Source organism: Monodelphis domestica, chromosome 4, assembly GCF_027887165.1.
Source record: "Monodelphis domestica isolate mMonDom1 chromosome 4, mMonDom1.pri, whole genome shotgun sequence".
Classification (NCBI taxonomy): domain Eukaryota; kingdom Metazoa; phylum Chordata; class Mammalia; order Didelphimorphia; family Didelphidae; genus Monodelphis; species Monodelphis domestica.
In genome coordinates, this window is record NC_077230.1 from 305910359 (window position 1) to 305934205 (window position 23847).

At 35.1% G+C, this 23847-nt stretch overlaps 1 protein-coding gene and 1 long non-coding RNA gene across 11 annotated transcripts in view; one reads left to right on the plus strand and one right to left on the minus strand.

Moving 5' to 3' along the window:
• The window catches only part of LOC103099723 (uncharacterized), a 35872-nt gene extending 22937 nt beyond the window's left edge, over positions 1–12935 (plus strand). Inside the window, exon 3 of the long non-coding RNA XR_468176.3 lies at positions 10458–12935. This is a non-coding gene — a long non-coding RNA (uncharacterized LOC103099723). The remainder of the gene's footprint in view (positions 1–10457) is intronic.
• Positions 1–23847, minus strand: part of STARD13 (StAR related lipid transfer domain containing 13) — a 799642-nt gene that overhangs the window by 42881 nt on the left and 732914 nt on the right. For all 10 annotated transcript variants that reach the window (XM_007495305.3, XM_056825164.1, XM_056825162.1 and 7 more), the window contains 2 exons: positions 13507–13570; positions 188–1590 (listed from right to left, as the gene is read on the minus strand). In XM_007495305.3, the coding sequence (XP_007495367.1) occupies positions 188–1590; positions 13507–13570 (1467 nt within the window). The remainder of the gene's footprint in view (positions 1–187; positions 1591–13506; positions 13571–23847) is intronic.

The window sequence follows — 23847 nt, forward strand, 5'->3', positions numbered from 1 at the left end:
ACATACAACTATATATTATTTTTATAACTACATAAAACATAAATATAAATAAATAACATTCAAGATAATATGAATTCAACTTAGGTTCCATCAGTGTACTTTTCTTAATGAATGATATACTTCTGTGGACACAGTTTCCCTCTAATTAGTGGAGAAGAAAGACAATAGTATCACTGTTACTACCAACCTGTTAGGCCTGGTGAGTGATGCCCCAACACCAGAATCCCTCCTTTCTCTGACTCCAGTCGCTTCTGAGTCATTAAGGGAGGTTCCATCCCTTTCCATATCACTAGGTGTTGTACGACCATCAGAAACAGAATTCCCTTCAAAATCTAATGTAATCTGATTGGGAGATGATGGAAAGGGTGACAAGCCAGATTCCCCAACTAAGGCATCATCCGATTGAAGTTCTGGCAAGACATTCTTCGACCAGTGGTCCACTACCTCTTGGAGTCCATTAACATGTTGCAGAATGTCATCTAAATGGGGGAAGAGGTCATCTTTCTCTAAGTCCAAAAGATCTCCAGTGCTGGCATACAAGTGCGAGCCTGGGACATTGTCATAAATACTAACTCTACTCTCTCTGGGACAAGAAGCCATAAGTCTGGGTTCTTTTGTACTAGAGCACTGCTGCCTGCCCAGAGAGATGCTGCCCGTCCTCCAGTTCACCCCATTGCTATTATCAGTTGGTGAGAGGCTTTCAATAGAAAGTGCCTTGGGGAAAGTCCCTGGTTTGTGGTCTTTGGGGATATGGACCACCAAGTTCTCCTGGGAGTGGAAATCATTTTTATGGTTTTGGTCTATGACTTCCTGCAATACCGTCCCCGCCAGAACATCTAGGTCTTCCAGGTACATCCCCCCTCGTTTATTGGCTTCATGGCACTTGCGGTCCTTCAAGCAGGGGGTGCTCACACCACTACTGCTATTTTCTGACTGACTGCTGTCGCTGCTGGACTTGGCAGAAAATGGAAGCCCTTTCTTGGCTGACTCTTGGGGAAGGTTGGAGAAATCCCCATTTGCTAAGGGCACACAGTGCATGGTCTTTAGAGATTCTGGCTCCTGCTGGAGAACAGGTCCACTTATCACCAAGCCACCCGTCCTTCCTGATCCTTTTATTTTGCCATGAGTCCCTCTTGGTCTTAGCGTCTCCATGCGTTTTAAGAAAGATTTGGCTCTAGTTCGTGTTGGTTTCTCATTCTTTGGGTGAAAAGTATAATTGGCAATGTCTTTGGAGTTCTGTAAGAAGCTGCTGCTGACTAAAGTGGAGTCGAGCATGACTGGGGTCTCCCCACAGTACTGTCCTGAACAGTCGAATGCCTCTCGGCTAGTATTGTTAATGCCAGTCTGGCTCCTGTTGTCACTCCCTCCGCTGCTTTCACTGTGGATGGAAGAGACTTCGGGTTCACTCAGGTCAGTGAGGACACTCTCACTGCTTGTCGTGGTTTTCATTCTGATGTCCCCGGATGAACCATGCCTGCTGGCCTGGGGGAACAACGTATGGATGTCGTCCACTCGAGACCATCTCCTGCTTGTCCTTTGAAAAGTCCATTTGTTACTGATACATAGATCTTCTTCATCTGAGTCATCACTCTGAAAAACATGATGGTGCAATATAATATTTGGAGAATAACATGATGTGTGATGCAGGGGAAAGTATGGTGAAGTGGGAGTCACAAAATCTGGGTTTCTAGTTCCAATTTTGCAATTAACCAGCCATGTAATTAACTCTCTAAAGCTCAATTTTCTCATTATATAATGAGAAGGTGGGACAAGGTAGCCTTATAGCTACCATCCAGCTTCAAAACTCTACAATTCTCCTCTTCTTGAAATGTGCAGTCTATTGAAAAATAGAAGCTTTTGATCCTCAGAAGGATTATCTCACTTCCTAGGTTTTCACTCATTCACTTATCCATCCCCTCTGGCTTTCCAAAGCAAATTAAAATTCACCTTTCCTTTTATCCATTCATAGCAGTTCTGTTTTTGTCCTCCTTTTATCCCTTCCTTCATCTCTACCTTTTGTCCTCCCAAGATATCTTACCTTGCCCTCATTTCCTGAGCCCATCTCTCTCTTCCTTCTATTATCCATGTTAGTTCTAAAAACATTGCCTCTATAATGCCTTCCATGATTGACTGCAAAGAGGTGGTAGTTTTTTTTCCCTAGTCTCACTGTCTAAATATAAAACTCCAAGAACACCATCTTCACTGTTCAACCCTTTCTCCAAATCCATAAAACCAATGTTTATTAATACTTATTATTTTTACATTTAGGTGTTTAGTGTTTCTTCCAATTACTCTGAATAAGCTATATCCTTTGATATGGTTTGCCTTTGCTAGATTATGCCTTTAGAAGTCAAAGAGGGAATCAGCCTGGTGCATTATGATGACATTAATCTAGTTAATGGGGTGGTCATTTCTGGGCATCTAAGCCTTTGAAGCAAGATAATGTAATAGAAAGTACATGGTGCTTTGAGTTTGAAAGACCTAGATTTGAGATTCAGCACTTCTCGTTACTAGCTTAATCATAGTAATTACTAGTAGTAATCAACTTACCTGAGCATTATTTTCCTCACCTATAAGTTCTGTCATAATATTTGCATGATTTGCAGTGTAATAAAGCGGTCAAGGAATGGAAGCAAACTATGGTAGAATTAAGATAGTAATAGTGTCCTGACTTAGGGAGGTAACTGTATTACTAGACTTTGTTGAACACTTATAGAATACTGTGTTTAGTTCTTAGCACCACATTTTAAGAAAGATATTAAATAGGAGATCATTTACTAGATCATCTCAAGGTGAGAAACTAGAACAGTGAAGAAAGGCTCCAAGTTTGTGCCATATCAAGACTGAAGAAACTAAGATGCTTAACTTAGAGAAGAGAGATTAAAAGGTGAGAGGAGGAATACGCTAGCTCAAATATGTTCTCTAATTTTTACTTCTGGTTCTTATTTCTGTTTTCCAAGGTCAAGCAGAGGAAAATTGTTGTGAAAGCCTCTCAGATGTTTAAATGACAAACAGGATGACAAAAGGTTGCCTGTTCATAATATAGGAAGACAGACTGAAGAAAATGCATATGCTTAATATGGAAAAGAAAAGACTTGGTGGGGCAGGGGTGAAAATGGATCAATCATAACTGTCTTTAAATGTTTGAAGATTTTTCACTAGATGGTAGAGGCCACAGAAGAACAGAATTAGGCTCTATGTAAGGAAGCAAAACAGTTCTAATAAGGAAGAGTGGGTTGTCTAAGGAGATAAAAGGCATTTTGTAATTATAATACACTATATGAAGCTGCTGCTGCTCCTGCTACTAATATTATTACTATCATTACTATAAAATTCCAGCTGAGTTCAATAACTATTTTGCAATTTGTAATCTCAGAATTACTTGGGATCCTGAGAAGCTAAGTCATTTGCCTAGGGTCACACATTCAATTAGCATCAGAAATGAGACTTAAACCTAGGGCTTATCCATTCTGAGGTCAGCTTTGTTACATCACACAATGCCCCACATGTCACTATTTTTGGTTGCAGTGTCTATTCTCTGAGCCACTTAGCTGCCCCCCAACATATATTAAACTAAAAACAAAACAAAATTAACCTCAACCCAAAAGTTCTGTTTTAATATTCTGTTTTAATTTTTTTAATTTAAATTTAAAATTTTAAATTTAATTTAAATTTTATTTTTATTAAATTAAATTTAAAAAATTAATCAAAAAAATTTTTAATTAAAAAAATCCTAACTTTTGACCTTAGAATTGATACTAAATAGCAAATCCAAGACAGAAGACCAGGAAGGACTAGGAAATTGGGTTTAAGCAATTTACCTACCAAACAGCCAGGGCCAGATCTGGATCTAGGATGTCCTATCTATAGGGCTGTCTCTCTCTTGACTCAGCTACTTGGCTACTCCCTCTGTTTTAATTTTGATGTTTATTTCTACAAACACATATCTAAAATATATGCTGGGGGCAGCTAGGTGGTTCAGAGAATAGAAAACCAGGCAAGGAGATGTAAGGTCCTGAGTTTAGATCTAGCCTCAGACACTTCTTAGCTATGTATAGCTATATATAACCTAGCCCATGCCATTCTTCTAAGACTTCTGTTAACTTCAGTTAAGGGTTTAAAAATGAAAAAAAATTCATGGTGGATAGGTCAGAAAAAAAGCACATGCTGGTTGGCTAACTTTGGGCAAATATCACTTCCCTGTGCTGACCTTTGCTATCTAAAAAGTAAGGTGATATCCTGAATGCTATCCACCTCCAAAGCAAGAGCTATTGGAGTCATCATTCACATCAGTGTATTTATCATTTAAATTTGGGGTTTGGGCTATGTATGACTTTGTTCTTACAACAATGTCCAATATGGAATTGTTTTATATGACAAAAAATATTTTTATAAAGGAAGGTGATTAACTGAGATGATCAATAATGACATTTCCTGTTCTAGAAGTCTATGAGTCTAATAAGATAATTCTAATTAAAATGTCATGAATAAAATGGATAATTTCTGGCTATTTGTAGTTAACAAAAACTAGGAGAATCACAAAAATTAATTTTGCATGATGGTATCAATTGTGTTTTTCAGTCATATTGAACTCTTTGGGATGCCGTTTGAGAATTTTTTTTGGCAAAGATAATAGAGTGATTTGCCATTTCCTCAAGTTCATTCTATAAATGAGGAAACTGAAACAAACAGGATTAAATGACTGACTCAGGGTTATGCAGCTAGTAAATATCTGAGGCAAGATTTGAACTCAAGAAGCTGAGTTTTTCTGACTCCAGCCTAGGCACTCTATCCACTGCATCCTACCTAGCTACCCTTAGTTGTGAGCTGGTTATAAAACATTTCTTAATAAGAATTTGATGTTGTGTTCTCTATCAGATATTAGAAATAAAAACAAAGAAAATTTAAATGAAATAAGAAGGAATAAAAATAAAATAAAAATAAAAAAGGAATAAAAACAGTGTGGTTATATGTGAATAGTCTCTATTTTCACTGAGCAGTGGCCATCAACAAAAAATCAGTACTCTTCACATGGTATTAATGACTGTCCCACCAACTCAAACATTCCCTGAGACCCTACTCCTAGTGAAATTCAATTGAACAAGATTCCTCTTTAATTTTAATTGGGGTTTCCACTGGTAGAAGATCTCTGCAACTAGTTTTCCCCTTTGCAAGATTTGACTTTACATTAGACAAAAAGAAAGTAAAATAAAATGTTAATCATGGAATATTAAAGTTGTAATAGGTCCACGTATATGGCACAGTTGAATGCACTGAATTTGGAAACAAAAGAACTAGATTAAAATTCTAGCTTTGTTACTTACTCCTCATAAGATCTTTGGAGAGTCACACAACCTTTCTAAAATCCAGTCAATACCCTTTCTAAGACTTAACACCCAGAATTCAACAGAATACTGTGAGAATGTTCTGACAAGGATGTGGCAAAGCAGAACTATCCCTTTCTTTGCCCTGAACATTATACTTCTAAAAAATGCAGCCTGATATGCACATGAGCTCTTCTGGTTGCCATACAACTTTGCTAACTAATAATGAGTTTGCAGTCTAACAAAACACTTAAGAGAAAGAAGAGTACAGCAATACCTTCACTGATGAGGGGGATGCTTTCTAGCAATCTATTTAACAGAAATTCACCAATAGAATAGGCATTGCGATATGTCTGAAGATCCAGGAGGAGCAGAGGGAAGAAGAGGTTACAGGATATAACCAAATGAAATAATATCAAATGTTCATAAAACCTAAAAACTGTTTGAGAGCCTTATGGGTAGTTGTCAGGGAGCTAATGGTTAGAGCTGAGGTTAGGGAAGGTAGGAAAGGAGACTAGAAGAAACAGGAACTAAAGAGATGATGCTGATTGTGGCTTCTGCCCAAAGCAAAAATCATTGCAATTAGATGCCACAAGCCCAGACTCCTTTAATGTATGATAAAGTCTTTAACTTCAAAATTAGAATTCGTTCTTTAAGGTTTAAAATCACAAGTTCTTTATTGAAGTGTCACATTAGTGCAAATGAGTCTCAGCAGAGGTTCAGTCAATAAATACAAATGCCTACCATCAGATTTCCCATTATAAGGAGCAGAAGGAATCTACATGAGAGAAGAAGAAAAAGTAACCAAAGAAGAGGCTAGAATAACTCTTTTGTTTTTTCATAGATTCCCCATTGACAGTCTGGTGAAAACCATAGACTCTGTCACAGAATAATATTTTTAAATGAATAAAATAAAATATATGTGATTACAAAGGTGATCAATTATATTGAAATAGTGATCAGAATATTAAAAGAGTTCAAAAAACCTAGGTTAAGAAGTTCTTCACATTCCTATTAAAAATACTATGGAAGGGGCAATTAAGGTGGCTCAGTGAATTGAAAGCCAGTCCTAGAGACAGAAAGTCTTAGGTTCCGTCCTCAGACTTTTCTTAGGTGTATGATGCAAATCACTTGTTGCCTTGTCCTTACCACTCTTCTGACTTTGAACAAATATACAATACTGATTTTAAGATGGAAGGTAAGAGTTTTTTAAAAGAAAGAATAAAACACTATGGAGCCTTTCTCAAAATAATGGGTAGTTATCTATCTAAAACCAAGAGCAAACATCATTGTGATGAGGATAAACTTGAAGTCTTCCTAATAAGATCAGTAGTGAAGCAAATATGTCCATTATAACCACCATTACTTAATATTGTACTAGAAATGCTAGCTAGCTATTATAATGAGACAAGAAAAAGAAAATAAAGAAATAAAAATAGGCAATGAACAAACAAAACTATCACTCTCTTTGCAAATAATACTTAGAGAACCCCAGAGAATCAACTAAAAAAATTACTTGAAACAATTAGCAACTTTAGCAAAATTGCAGGATATAAAATGAACCCACACACAAATCATCAGCATTTCTATAAACTATCCACAAAACCCAGCGGGAAGAGATAAAACGTAATTCCATTTAAAATAACTGCTGACAATATAAAATACTTTAGAGTCTACCTGCCAAGACGAATACAGGCATTATATAAACACAATTACAAAACACTTAAACAAATAAAGACAGATCTAAACACCTGGAGAAATAATAATTGCTTATGGGTAGGCTGAATCAATAAAATAAAAACAACAACTCTACCTATGTTAATTTACTTATTCAGTGTCAGAATTATTTTATAGAGCTAGAAAAAATAGTAACAAAATTCATCCAATGGTCAAAAGGTCAAGAATATCAAGAGAATTGATGGGAAAAAAATAAGGAATGCAGACTAGCAATATCAGATTCCAAATTATGTCACAAATTGGTAACCATCAAAACAATCTGCTATAGGTTAAGAAAAAGATTAGTCGATCAGTGGAATAGATGAGTTCCATAATAGACAGCACTAAATGACTTTAGTAATCTAGTGTTTGTTAAACCCAAAGATCCAAGCTTTTGGGGTAAGGACTCAACTTTTGACAAAAATTGCTGGGAAAAACTAGAACACAATTTGGCAGAAACTAGGCATAGATCAATATCTCATACTATATAACAAAAAAAAGATGAAAATGAATAAATGATTTAGACATAAAAGGTGACATCACAAGTAAATTAGGAAGAGCCAGTTAAGGGACTCAGTGGATAGAGAGCCAGGTCTAGAGACAGAAGATTTTGGGTTCAAATTTGACTTCAGACACTTCCTAGTGTGTACCAAGTCATTTAACCCCAACTGCCTAGCCCTTCTTCTTGCTCTTCTGCCTTGGAATCAGTACTTAGTATTGATTCCAAGACAGAAGGTAAGGGTTTGAAAAAAAATTGCAATTTAGGAGAGCAAGGAATAAATGTATCCATCAGATCTATGGATAAAGGAAGGGTTTATGTTCAAAAAAGAGAAATAGGGGGATTATGGAAAGTAAAACAGATAATTTTGATTACATGAAATTCAAAAGTTTTTGCACAAAGTCAATGTAGTGAAACTTCAAAAGAAAACAGGAAACTGGAGGCAGGAAGGATTTTGTAGCAAGTTTCTCTGACAAAGGCCTCACTTCTTAATATAAAGGGAAACTAAGTCAAATTTCGAAAAATAAGAGCCATTACCCAGTTGATAGTCAAAGGATAGGAACAGGCAGTTTTCAGAAGAAGAAATCAAAGTTATCAATACTCATGAACAAATTCTCTAAATTGCTATTTACTAAAGAAATGCTAATAAAAAACAAACAAACAAACTCTGAGACATCACCTCAGGCCCATCAGATTGGCTAATATGCCATAAAAGGAAAGTGACATTCTGGAGGGGATATGGAAAAATTGGGACACTAATGCACCATTACTGGAGTTGTGAACTGGTCCAACCATTCTGAATAACAATTTGGAACTGTGCTTAAAAGGCTATAAAATGGAGTATATACCATTTGGTCCCAGCAATACCACCACCAGGTCCATATCTCAAGAAGATCAAAGGAAAAAGAAAAGGATTTATTTATACAAAAATATTTGTAGTTGCTCTTTTTGTGGTGGCAAAGAATTGGAAATTGAAGGGTATCTGATTGTGATGGAATATTATTGTGCTATAAGAAATGTGAGGGGGTATGGTTTTAGAAAAACCTGGAAAAGACTCCTATGAACTCATGCAAAAGAAAGTAAGCAGAACTAGAACATTGTACAAAGTAACAATATTGTAACAATTATTACCTGCAAAAGATTTAGCTACTCTGATCAAGACAATGATTCAACATAATTCCAAACAATCCACAATAAAAAAATGCTCCAGAGAAATAAAAATAATACACAAAAAAACCTCCAGAGAAATAGAGAACTGATAAATGCTGAATGTTGAATGACACCTACTTTCTTTATTTTTATTGTTTTATTCTATTTTGTTTTCTTTTACAATATGGCTAATATGGAAAAGTTTTACATTACCTCATATGTATAATCAAAATCAAATTGCTTGCTTTCTCAAAAAGTGGTTAGAGGCAGGAAAAGGGAGAATTTGGAATTCAAAGTTTCAAAAAATGATTGTTCAAGTTTTTTTTTATATTGGGAAATATTTAATGAAATTATATATATGTTTAAAAAGTACTCCTGTTCTGAAGACTGAAGAACATTTTAGTCAATATCAAAATCTTTCCTCTGGTGGGCCCTCTTTACCTTCAGCTGAGCAGGGACAAATTGAAGCTGTTTGTGTGGATATTTCTGTCCTTGCAGCTGCAGATGCAGGCCTCTTTGCTTTGCATGATTTATGAAGATTTTTTAAAAAAATGTGACTGCCTTCATATAAAGGAGCTTTGTTCCCAGGGAATTTGTTCAAATAAAGACATCACTGTACATCAAAATTTATAGTAAGACCATTTGGTCCCCTAATGAACATTTAGAAAAAAGTCCCAGGGGAGGGAACCCCAACAAGTATTTTTAAAGTATAAGGGAAGAGAACTTTTAAAAAAAGGGGATCTTTAAAATAGAGCAATATTTAATGCTGCTTTAAAAAAACAGCAAATCATGTTGCTGATGCTAGAAAATGAGGTTTGGGTCTTGAAGATACACTGGTTAAATTAGTATGTTTTCACTGAGTAGATACTCAGTTATGGGAAATGGAGATATAGATTGGAAGCCTCCATTTAGTAGAGGCAGCACATTTAAGTCAAAAGACAAGAACATGGAGGGGTGGGGGGGTAGCTATTAAGAAAGAAGATGCTGCAGGGAAATATTGCTTCTTTTAGGTCACTGTGACCATCTAAAGAAAACAGAGAAAACAAAGTATCTATTAATATTTCATAAGCTACCAAATTCCACTTGAATATTCAAATTAGCTAAGACTCCAGGGACACAAGCCCAAGTCTGTAATATTCTTTATCCATGGGAGCGGTTGAATAAAACACACTTATTTTGAGCTTTCCCACCGAGGGCAACGGAAGAGATCTAGTTTGGTGGGATATGCGGGGGTGTGCATGAGTAGAAAGGAACTACCCTGGGTCATGGTTTCTCTGGCAGCAGCTGTTATTCCTCTTAAAAGGACCAGGATACTGTCTGCTGATGTGTGACACGTGGATTTAACTATTCCATCTTCTTTCACTTTAGGTCATTTGTCATATTAACCTAAAGAATTAATAACTTTGGTCCCTATTTTTGGGTTAAACATCTCTCAGATGTTATGTGATGGCTACATCCTTCTATGGTAAGAATGAAGCACTTCCCTCTGTGGAGGACTAGTTGAGTATGAAATTGGGTATGAAGACGTGAAGGAGAATGGTTACACTAGGATTTCAAATGGAAAAACTGAGGCATAAGACCAATATATATTCTTTTTTTCCAATCTCACATATAGTATTTTGGCATAGCCATCAATCTCTGACTTATAACAGTCTAGCCTGGAATAACATAAAATGAATATTACAAAATATAGATGTTCATCATGAATGCAGAGTAAATCCTATGAATATTGATGAGAAACACTTGACATTGTTTTCCATCCCTCATAGGATCCTATGAATTTGGAACTTCAAAAGGCTGGAAGTCCAGAGTTATAAAGGGATTTATCTGTGGAACTGGTACTAAAGCTAATAAGAAAAAAAAAGATGAATTGCCACCAAATAATATGAAGAATGAGTGAAGGCATCCTTTAGGACTCTATATTGGATGAGAATTTTAGAGGATCAGAAGGATTCGATTATTATCATTGATTAACTTTGAAGAAAAGATATCCTTGGCCAAGGTTCTGTGAACTCTCTAGATCAGAGTTCTTAACCTGGGGTGGGGGTGGGTGGGAAGAGAGGGAGCTGGACTAAAAACTTTATTTTAATATAATGCTTTCTCTGTACTACCATAAATTTCATTTTATGCATTAAAACATTACTCTGAGACAAGGTCCATATGTTTCATTAAACTACTAAAGAAGGTTAAGAATCTCAGCAGATGCACAGTTAAGATCTATTAACTTTTCTAACCACAAAGAATTTTACTGGGACAGTAGGGAGATCCTCACACTATTTTCTATAGCAAAATGGTTATTAAGGTGTATGTGGATGGGTGTGTATGTGCATGTGTGCATGAATTACAGTTGTTATCTGATGAAGAATCAGAGGGCAATGTCTGCTTGAAGAATCACAGTGTCTCAGTGGAGTCATCATTATAGTCCTTTGTTCAATTGTCAATAATGTGTTAATTAGAACAAAAATCAAATAACTCAAAAAAATGGCCCCATAGGGCAGTGAAGTTAAAGACTAAGTCATTCGTCTTCAGAGACCAATATTTCATTTTTAATAGAGATGGGCATAGAGGGTGGACCTGAGATTTCACTGGGCTAGACCTTTTTTAAGATCTCAGAATTGAGTTGCCTCAAAAACTGAGAGGTTAATCAACTTGTTCAGGGTCATCAGTAATGCAGAAAATGAACCAAGATCTTCTTGGTTCTGAGACTGTTCTCTAACCATTACAACCTACTGATTCACTCACTTTCAATAAAAATGAAAAATTAGGTCATGGTATTAATAGCAGTTCAGGTGGCCAAAGACACCTATCTTTAAAAAAAAAAAACACAACAAAAACAAACAACAACAACAAAGAAACCAAAGAACCTTAGCTGTGCCACTTAGAAAACTTGCATTTTCTGATATTTAAGCCTTAAGAAAGCAGTCAGTTTTCCAGGTTGCAGGTTTTTATGGAACTTTAAGAGATCTGGAGGCTTATGGAAATCCAAGCATTCCTCAGCTCTCAGAGAGTAGGGTGATTGTGCCCAAGATAAACCTTTATAGAACTTCTCTCTACAGGTTTAAGCAAACCTGGTCTTTCACAAACTAGAGAAAGGAGTTTATGGCTTTTGTATTAATTTCAGTTTGGTTTGTGGTTTTTTTTTTAACCAAATCTTTCTTGCCTGACTTTCCGTGGAGCTATAACTATAATATACAGAAATCCTGCTTTTTTATGTCTCGTTTTCATTTGAAATCATTTGAAATTTCAATCAAGTAAGGTGTAATGGTCTCCAATTTCTATTTTAGTTCTTAGTCATTTATCCTCTACTTAGTGCTAATTTGTAGTTTTGCATTCAGCTCCAGCAAGTGTCTGTAGAGAGATTTAGATCACTTAAACTCATAGTGGAAAATAGGAATTTATTCTTAGTTGTTTTCTAGTATCATAGCCATGAATACTGGCTATTGTTGGAGTCTGTGAGTAGGTGGAGAGTAAGTCACAATGGCTAACTTGAAAACCAAGACCCTTCCCCACAACCTCACAATTTGAGGAGGAAGCTGTCCTTGTGACAGCTGTGGTTAATAGTTTTTGATAGGTTATTAAATTAGTTCGGAAAATTCAACATAGAAGTTCTGCACATTAAATTAAGTTTATGCAAGGGTATTAACATAGTTAAAATGATGTAAGGCTGCTGTGTGAATAATCTAGTGGTGATGTCAAAAGTATTTTATAGGCATAATTTTCAAAAGCTAGTAATAATTAAAAAGGAAAAATATTTTATTTGGCAAAGAGGAATGATACTGTTGATTTTATTATTTTCTCTTGAAACATGCAACTATCTAATACATGCAATAAGCCATTATCCATATATAAATACATATGCATGTCAGAAGCCTGCTCATACATTATGGAAGTATGTAAACATTTTGGGTACCCACATTTCAGGTGCCAAGGTGTGGCTCCTCCTGGCTCCAATAAGAACCATGTGTGTATTCATTACAAAATTTGACCCTTATGCTTCAAATAGTGTACACATATATTTCTTAAGAGGATTGAATATTAAACAAGGCAGCTATTGTGACGTTTGTTTTCATATTCTTCTCTGCTATTTTGACTGAATAAACCACTCAACTTCTATTTTTCTTTTGGATATTTTTTTTGCCTATTTTCATTTAAATTCTAAGTAAGGCCCCAAATTGTGCTTTTTTACCTAATTGTGCTTTTCTAGAGCAGAAAGTTATGCTTAAGAATATCTTAAACTTTCAGTTAATCAAGACTGACTCTGAAATAATCAATTTTCATATTATATATATATAAAATACACACACACACACACACACACTCGTACACATCCCTACCCTAACCTGAGAATGTGAAATCCATGCTTTTTATTTAAGGTACAAATTACGTTTTCTCTTTTTCTTAAAAATAAAAAAATAAACTGAAGTTTAAAATTTTTAAATTAAAATTTCTAAACTATAAATTTTTAAACTGGATGATGGAGAAAGATCAACATATGGCTTTCTATGTGACCACACACAATTTAAATAACTAGAAATTATAGACCCAGCCTATAAAGACCAACTTCTGAACAATTATTATAAAGAATACAGTTGTTTTAAAGTATTATATATCTATGCAAATCTTTGAAAAAAATCACAAGAAAAGGGCATGTTGTAGGTCATAGCTAAATTACAGGATGCAATATTGAAAAAAAAAAACATTCTACAAACTTCAGAAGTTTGTCTCTCACCCATTAAAATGATGAGTTCATCTACTTCAGAACTATAGATGCATGACATTTCCATTATTATAGCCATTATTTTGGTGCTGATTTCCTACCTTTTTCCTTTGTAAGTTCACATCAAGTTTCATTGAGGCACACTTGTTCAATGTGTTGAGTCGTCTAAAAATAAAACAAAACAAAACAAACAGTACTGAAGGCAGGAAAAACAAACAAGCAAACATAAATCTTATCAGTTTGACAGACCTCCAAAAGGGGTCCTTTCTTTCATTAGCAAGCATGCTTGTAACATTAAGAAACAGCAATATATGTGCTTTCTATACTGCCATGCCAGGATGTGCACTATGAAAAATATGTTGGTAAAACAAAGGCTTTTAAGCATCCCAATATGTTTTTTGGGGTGAGAAATGAAAACTGGTATTTAGAGATGGCCTTTCATTTCTCATTTTTTTAACAGACATTTCAACAGTCATTCTAGAACCTTTTATGATTTGAAATAATGAACTTCCCAGACCCATGGCAGGAGAGAACATTTTATCAAATTTGCTTTACAAAGGCCTGAATCCTTGTTATGTTAGTCAAAAGGTGCTTCTTATCACAAGGAAGGTTTAGGTTAGACAATACTTCCCCCCCCCCCAATACTTTACAAAATGGAAGTTGTTCACTTGAATAAACTTAAACGATAAGAAAGCATTTCAATTGATTTTATTTAGCCTTTTAATTTTTGTTGAAAACTTTGGAGCCACTTGCTTTATTCATTCAAAAAACACATTATTTAAACATTAACTAAATATAATGTACCATATTTCATACTGGGGGGAGAGACAAAGAAACAGGACGTATGGTCCTACCCAAAAGGAGCTGATGATATAGTAGAAGAAAGACAAGTATATTGTTGGATGTAGATAAATAATAATAATAATAATAATAATATGATTATTATAGGAAATTGTGGGTCTTGTGAAGGTCCAAATTCCCCAGATCATTTTCTTTTTTTTTCTCATTTCTACCAGAAGGTTATCAAGAAAAAAAGATGGAGTGTTAAAACACTTTCAACCTTATTTGTATCTCTGGTAACAAGTTTGATGAGGTAGGAATCAAAACTATTGGTCAGAAAGATGCTCTTATTATCTGTAGATTTCATATATCTGTCATTCAATTTTTTTTATTCTAATATTCAATGTGTCTGCGATCTCAAGAGTGGGTCTACTCCATCAATGAAGCTAAAATCATCCATATTTTCTCACTCTAGGTGCTTCCTATCTAGGTACTTCTAGAAGACTATAAAATACACTAGAAATCTACCTCTGAATATTTTAATATTTCATGAATACCACAGCAACATGGCAGTTCATGTGTTGCCATCCCTTATTACACAAACAGCCCACCTTTTCCAGACATAAATAGCTTTGATTATGTTATTTTTATTTCTTGGGTATGTCATCAATACCTATATCCCAGAATCCATTTAAAACCAACAAACTCTTTCAATTGCCCTTTGGAATCACCTATTAGTTTGATTCTTCTGATATGATTTATAGGTTTAAAGTTCTACTGGGAATCACAGTACAAAGATGTACTTTGGGGGCAGGGCTTGTGATCTCTAAATGCTCTATCAAATGAGGGGAGTGAGTTGAATTGCTTTTTTTTTTTCCTTAAAAGCAGTCCCCTCATGTTCAACTCTGTTTTGGCCCTATAAGTATGTCTGAATTCTAATATGGATTAACTTACTGGCTTGCCATCATATAGCTGCAAATCGATGTTTGATGTTATTAGCACAAAGTTATCCCCAAACAAGAGCACATAGAGAACACCTCAGTAAATTAATATACTGTTGCTATAGTTATGAATTATGAGAAATTCAGAGAAACATTGGAAGACTTGGAAGAACTGATCTAGAGTCCCAAAGAGAAAAATATCTGACTTAAATGATATAATGGAATACAAAACCAAAATGCATCATAGTTCAGATTACAGACACGATCTAATCTTGGTTACAGATGAATTTATGATTAAATGTACTTAAGTACTGTCAGTCACAGGCATTGTGGTAAGTTTGTTTTAAACAGGGGGAAAAGGAACTTACAGAGAAATAAGTGGTGTGAAGATGCAAAAAAAATATCAATAGGCCATTTAAAAACAAAGGTAACTACTAAACAAACTCTATAGTGAATCTCTTTTCCATTTGGAGACTGGGCATGACTGTCGTTTAAAGGGTATGCATTTTACTCCTTACAATATTGACAATAAGAGGACCATTGAATAACCAATCTCTCTAGTTATATTTATCAAGAAATGTATGATACTAACACATGCATTGAGGACACCTTGCCAGAGAAAACTTGAAGCCGAAGATATCTTCCAATGGGTCAACACTTAAAAAAATTAACAATGTATATATTCTGCAAGGGTATGGGCAGAGTTTTGCTGACAACTTTCTAAAGCATACTGTGTCATAGTATTTTCTAAACTTTTCAGTCAGTTTGTGACTAAGATCTATTCTGTTATAGAGAGTCATCTACAAAAGTCTACCTCTGTGTATGAATGGATAAATGTAGAAATAGCTAGGCCTACATCAATATAAAATTCCCATATTTTCCAGAGATGAGAAATTAGGCACATGAACCCACAGTTACTGAATGTCTTTTTGGATATCTTATTATGTATTACTATCATTCATGGCACTCTCCATTCTTTTGGAATTTCTCCTATTATATCTTGAAAATTCGTTCTTTAGTGCTTTTCAAATTGGGTAGCCTCCAGCACAGATTTCTTCTGTATTTATTCAATCTGGTGCAGCAATTTTTCCTTACTTTATTTTATTATAATCCATTTCCAAAGTATTATACTATGTATTGAGACATCCAAATGTTGTGATTTAGCTGTCACTGAAGAAGAAGATAGATCCCTACAGAAACACTAACAAATCTCTCATTTCACATCTGTCTACTGACCTCTTTCCAATTTTATGCACAAATGCTCTTGGAATAATCTAGCTAAATTGTTTCACATCCATTTTTCCTTTCCAAATGACTTTTGTTGTTTCATGAGATTGCTCTGCTTATAATATTTTATCATCTTATTCTGGAATATTTTGTAAATTATCTTATGTCCTTAATTCATGTTTCCCTTAACAGTTATTTTTCTCTACCTGGTAATCATATCATGTTTTTATTGGCCAAAACATTTTTCTGGGTTCTTTTGGCCTCCTGATTGTAGTGATTGCTTCATATTGACTGAACTTCTCTAAGAAATAGTAATAATAAAAACCAGTACCTTAGAAAGAAATAGTAATAATAAAAACCAATGCCTTTGCTTTTACCTATTCCTCACATTTTATAGACCATAGATAATTTAAATAGTTGGTGTTGGCTGTCTGATGACCATTCTTATCTTTTATTCTAATCTGATAACATTTTGATTTAATCAAATGCTGCTAATTCTGAAAAGACACCTAAATAGGTAATAAGCCATTTTCTTAAAAGAGTCAATATTATTTTTAGTGATGTTTGATTTTGCTAAGTATGGCCTTCCAATAATTTTCTTAAATGAAGTATTTATGATCCCAGGTGTAAGGTTTCGGTGTTTTTGATCTTCATTTCTTAGTCTTGAACTATGCTTTCCAACTTTTTGGAGGGTCATCAAAAAAGGTTATTTTGACTCAGTTTGGAGGCTTGTCAAGCTTATAGTGAGATTTTTTTTTTTACTGCTGAATCTCTACTACAGACACTGGTCTGTTATCTGAAAGTATCTTCATTATGGACCTCTTGCTCCTACTTAATTAGAAGCATAGCAACGTAATATGACCAAGAGCCCTTCAAAAAGATCTTTCATGTTGTCTTTAGGCATGTGATGAAAACTAATTCAATTCCATTATTCCAACTATTGAAGAGTAAGCTAGAAGTTATCTTGGTTTAACTAAATGAAATGACATTCTTCTTTCAGGGACCAGTTTAGGTGTCACCCTCCTTGTGATGCCTTCTCTGAATCTCCTTTATTAGTGCTCTCTTCCTCAATTTTTCTTGCATTATATTTGTTTTCATATTGTTATATCTCAGAAGAATGTAAGCAAATAATCTTGCTTTTTTTTAATCTTTGCATCCCCAATGCCTAGAATAGCATGTTATATGCAGCACACATTTAATAAACAGCCATGGAATCACTGAATTGGAGTTTCTTCATGTCTTCTGGTTTTGATTTTGGTAAGAATGAAAATGGTTTAGTGCCTCCTATACTGTATTATTTAAATATTCAGGGGACAAATCTCATATCTTGAAATTAATGCCTCTAAATGGTCTAAGAACTGTATAATTTTTAGCACCCTTTATCCCTCTTATTGTCATTTTTTGACCAGTAGGAAGTCAAATGAGACTGGTGCCAATTTTGCATTTTATTTATTTGGTCAGAGTCAAAAATTTTATCACCTATTCCACAAATTTTTGGTCATGTTTAAGCTTTCTATACTTGGCAGGTACCTAATAGGATGTCATCAAATAAAGTAATAAAAGTATAGTACTTTGCAAGGATTAAAGGGCTTATATATACCAGTTGTTGTTATATATAACAAAACAGAATAATAAGTTTTTTAAAGGAGGGATCATTTTATTTTTCTTTGTAGTGACAATGCTTGGCATATAGTTGGTGTTTAATAAATGCTAATGTAATGATTATTATTTATTTAAGCTGGTCCTTGGACCATGGAAAGCCTATTATCAACTCTATATCTAAAGACATTAAAGCTTGGTAGAACCTGACAGATGGCTTTTGGAATCATGAACCATGTCATTGGGTTTTAGTGAAGGATTCAGTTCCCTTGCCAAGGATAAAACAAATTTGGCTTCAACTTAAAGTACAAAGAAATCATTCTGTACTGCGCAAAATGTTGAGAGCATCATCATATTGATGTCAGGGGAAAAATACCAGTTTCTGTTTTCTTTATGTACAAAAAGAAGTACAGAGGTCTTTGTGTTACATTTTAATGTACTTTCTGACAAATTCATGGGTTGTTGTTGCCTTTTAAAAGCTGAGACCCAAGTGACAAAGGAACTGATCTTTTTTCTCTTTCAATTCCATCAATTAGTGTCAACTCATAGATCTAGATATGCATCCCTCATATCTCTCTAAGTTATAGTCTCATCAGACCAAATGCCTGCTAGATTTCATTACATAGACCTACTATTCTTAGCTCAAGTTCAATGCATCTAAAACAACATATCCTCTTTCCCTCTAAACTTGACTCTTTCCTTAACTTCCTATTTTTATCATGCATATTAGCACCTTGGAATTGCCCTTAATCCTTCCACTTCTCTCCTTCTCCTCCCTTCCCACTATTCCCTTGTAATTGGTTTGTTGTCAAGTCCTGTCACTTCTATCTCTTGAACATCTCCTACATCTATCCCTTTCTTTCCACTCACAATCATCACCTTGGTTCAGGTAAGCATCATCTCTTACCTGGAATATTGTAATAGCTTTTCAAACCATCCAACTGCTGCTAGTCTCTCCCCTTCTCCAATCCACTCTTCACAGAGTTGTAAAAAATATTTCCAGTGCACAATTCTAACCATATCACGCTCCTGATCACAACCTTTTGGGGCCCCCTCCCTATTTGCTCTAAGATACATAAAGCTTGTTAATAAACTCTCTACACTATTGAGCTCTTCTCTGGCTACCTCTCCAGCATTATTTCATATTATTCCTTTCCCCAAACTCTGTTTTCAAGGTAAACTGCATGATTAACCTTCCCTCTACTTAACATTCCACTTCCAGCTGTCATGCATTTACATAAGTTTCTTTATATGCCTAGAAAGCACTTCTTCATCTCAATCACTGGCCTAATCTATCAAGAAGCAACTCAGGCACCATCTTCTGAAACTTTTACTGATTTACTTTGGTTAAAATTCTCTTTTTCCCCAAATTATCTTGGATTTTCTGATTTGTGTGGCATGATGCCCAGGTACAAGTCCTGTCTCTAATACATACTGCCTACATGATTCTGGTATGATTCTCTCTGTGCCTCAGCTTCCTCATCTGTAAAAAGAGAGGGCTTATCTAAGGTCTCTTCAAGTTCTAAGTGACCCTATAAAGGGATAGAATATACATGAAACACAGATGGGTTAAGTATTTGGTAAAGTCTGTGACTGCTAAGGAGGAGAAGGGATCAGCCAGTATGAACAAGAATATCAAGAAAGACATCATGATGGAGATGTTACTTAAAAGGAATTTGAAGAATGGGTAATAAGATCTGAAAGAAATAGGAGATAGGTAGAAATGAAAGGAGATGCTATTTTAAGAGTAAGGAACAAGAGTAATGGTGTGACCAAAGACAGAGCAAGGAATGGGAATAAACATGACATTTCCAAGGAAATGAAGAAATAAAGAGAAACAAGCTAATGTAATGAAAAGAACACTGGATTCAAAGTCACAAGACCTTAGTTCTAGGGTAGACTGTGGGACCATTTTTGTTGTTCAGTTGTTTTTCAGTCATGTCTTTATGTTTCCATTTGGGGTTTTCTTGGCAAAGATACTAGCCCAGGGCCAATGAGTTAGTAAATGTATGAGGCTAGATTTGAACTCAGGAAGATGAGTCTTCTTGATTCTATCCATTGTGCCACTTAGTGGTTCCGTAGGACCTTGGGCAAAACATTTTATCTTTCTGAAGCTTTGCTTCTATCTATAGAATGGGAATATTAATACTTGAATTATGAGCCTCATGAGGTTAACTCTAAGAATCAATTAAGATAACATTGATAGATTTATAGATAGGTGACAGTGGATAGAATGCCGAGCCTGAAGTCAGAAAGACTCATCTTCCCAAGTTTGAATTTGACTTCAGATACTTACTAGTTGCATGATCCTGGAAAAGTAACTTAACCCTGTTGGCCTCAGTTTCCTCATCTATAAAATGAGCTGGAGAAGGAAATGGCAAACCTCTTCAGTATCTTTGGCAAGAAAGACCCAAATGGGGTTACAAAGAGACTTAACCTCCATCACCTAGCCCTCACTGCTTTTTCTAGAACCAATTTATATATATATATATATATATATATATATATATATATATATATATATATATATATATACACACATATATAACTGATGTTGCTGTTGTTAAAAAAGAAATAGGTTAAAAGTCCCCAAGTTATGTATATGTATACATAACTTGTGACAATTTGGCAGTATTATAAAACCTATGAACTCTTTCTAAGAATGTTTTTCAATTTGCAAAAAAGAATTTCAAAGAAAAAAAATTATACTGAAAAAAAGGATAAAAATTTTCCCCAAGTTCATGGACTCCCTGAAATTTAGACAGAGATTCCATGCTTATAAGTGTAGCCTATTAAAAAAATGTAGCTAATTAAAAATGTAGCTGATTAAAAAAATCAACAAAAAATCTGGACATAACAAAAGATATGCGTTGGTAACTACTTGCATTCTACAATGATTCCTCATTTGCACCAAAGGATTCTACTTTAAGAATAGTAAACTATGGGGGCAACTAGGTTGCTCAAAGGATAGAGAGGTAGGCCTGGGGGTGGGTGGTTTTGAGTTCAAATTTAGCTTCAGACACTTCCTAGCTGTATGATCTTGGGCAAGTCACTTAACCTCGATTACTTAGCCCTTACTGCTCTTCATTCTAAAACCAATACACAGTCCTGATTCTAAGATGGAACATAAGGGTTAAAAAAAAGTAGTAAACTCTACTAGTATTTATTAACATGTAATTTGATTTATTTACAACCTTTATGGTAATAATATTGCTTGAATAAAGTGTTGTTGTTGAGTCATTTTAGCTATGGCTGACTCTTCTTGGCAAATATACTGGAGTAGTTTGCCATTTCCTTCTTGAAGCTCATTTTATAGATGGAGAAATTGAGACAAACAGAGTTAAGTGACTTGTCCAGGGTCACAAGACTGGTAAGTGTTGGAAGCGAAATTTCAATACAGAAGATGAATCTTCCTGATCGAGTCCAGTGCTTTAATCACTGCACCACGTTAATAAAGTGAGGTACCCATAATCTGCAAGGTGCTTCATCATCATTTAAACTTATTCTATTCTTCATTTAAATTGATAGGTTTTGGGTTTTTTGTTTGTTTGTTTAAAATGGTAATATTAGCAAGAGACTACAATTGGGGTCAATCCAATGAGTAACTCAAGCAAATATCTATTTTAGAATTTTGAAGAAACATCTATTACTGTGGTTATCTCTATTGGATCTGAAGTCACTTGGATATAAATATGCTGAGCTATCTGATGCTAAATTTACATAAGCATTTCCAGCAATAATTCTGATTTTGTTCATCAAAGTAGTATTTTTTTAAAAAGTGTTATCAATAAAGACTAAAAAAACAAAAACCTTACCTTCTAACTTAATATCACTTCCGAGACAAAAGACAGGCAAGGTATAGGCAATAGTCTCCTTGAGTTAAGGGACTTGCCCAAGGGCACCCGGATAGGGAGTATCTGAGGTCAAATTTGAACCCAGATCCTTTGAACCCCAAACTTGGGTTACATCTAGCTACCTCTAACAGAAGACTTGAGAAACTGGACTTGAATTTCAAATGACAAAGCATTTTGAATTCTTATTGTTTTTTTATGAAAAGTTGCATGTTACAATTAGTGGAGAGAGGCCAGTAGTAAGAAAGACTTTGTTCTAGACCTACCACTGATAAAAACTAGCTGTATGAACACAAATATCAAATTCAACCTCTCAGTGCCCTCAGGCAGTTCTTCAAAGCTGTGATTGAGAGGTGATGATTTTCATGGTAAAGGGCATTTCTTCCTTGGGAATTCCCTATATCACTGAAATAACATGAATGATCCACTTCCCAAAATGCTGCTAGGAGGGAAAAAGCTGCTTTTTTTTTTTTTTTTGTGATGGTGGCATTACTGATGAACCTACCACAAAGCAAGAGCATTGACTCTACCTTATGCCAAGAGGAGTGAGCAACACAGGAGGAAGCCATTGTAGACTAGACTACGTAGCCTGTAGTTTTTCCTCCTCAGATAGAAAATCAAATGGCAGATCCATTCAAGATGTTAAACAAGTATATAATCTAGAAAATATGGGCAGTGAGGTGGCTGGGGATGAAATGCTGGATCTAGAGTCAGGAAGACTCACCTTCTTGAGTTCAAATCCAGTCTTGGACACTTACCAGCAGTGTCACCCTGGGCAAGTCACTTAACCCTGTTTACCTCAGTTTCCTCATCTATAAAATGAGCTAGAAAAGGAAATGGCAAAGCAAAATCCCAACTGGGGTTACAAAGAGTCAGACATGACTAAAACAACTGAACAACAACTCTAAAAAATGCTTCTCAAACCAAGCCCTAGTCTACATTAGTGCAAAAACAGGAATTCAGAGCAGAGATAAGTGAATCATGCGCTGATGGGGATCAATGATTTCTTTCATGGGTGTAAATATTTCATATGTTCATCACTACCCCTCTTCCACATTGACTAGCATTCCAGACCTCCCTACCCTGTCTGAGTCTTTTTAAATAATGTTTTTACCTGAATGCTCTTTAGAAGATTAAGAATCAACTGAATATCCTGTAGTACCCCAACGGTATTATTCCTCTGACAAATACACATTCATTGTAGCTATAAACAAGATCAAAGTGGAGCTGGGTTATGACTAACTTTGGGGTAATAAACAACTCATATATACAACATACTTTAAGATTGACAAGGTCACATCTCTCTCATCAAGGCATTGAGGTAGGTTATAAAAGTAGATTCATTTGTATTTTACAGATGAGGAAAATGAGGTTGAAGGAGGTTAAATAACTTGTCTGTTAGCTAAAAAACTGTTAAGAATCAAGATTTAAACATGCCTCCTTGACTCCAGGGCAGAATTCTCTCTTCTATATTATTTTGCACAGTGCCTGGTACATAGTAGGTGCTTAATGTTTATTCTTCTCTCCTGAAGGATTATTCTTAGAAGGGATTGTAAAAAGAAAAGATCTGTGTTAGAAAGCCAAACACAAAACAGAAACACTCCAACCTAACCTGGGGGCAAAAAAAAACAGATATGACTATGTCAACAAAGCAATTGACTTTTGGGAAAGAATAGTCTTTCATGAAACTGAAGTTTTATTCTAATACCATTGTTGCCTATTTTATTTCAAGAACCTATTAACAGGACTTAAAGAGTTACTTTTAGTAGTAACTAGTAAAATTGTAACTAGTAAAAAAAAGTTCTCAAGGAACTAGTAGAGTAAAAAAAAGAAACAGAGAAAAGACAAATGGGCAAATAATTCATGATTCTCACTCTGGCTATGATGCTATTCTATTAAGGAACATTGTAATAATTGCTTTTGTGATTCACTAAGAGATCACTTTCATCCAGTTTTGGCTGCTAATGGAACTTCACAGCTGTAGAAGGCAAAACAACAGATCTAACCATTCGGAGCTTCACTTTTTTGCTTTCTGTATAGGGAA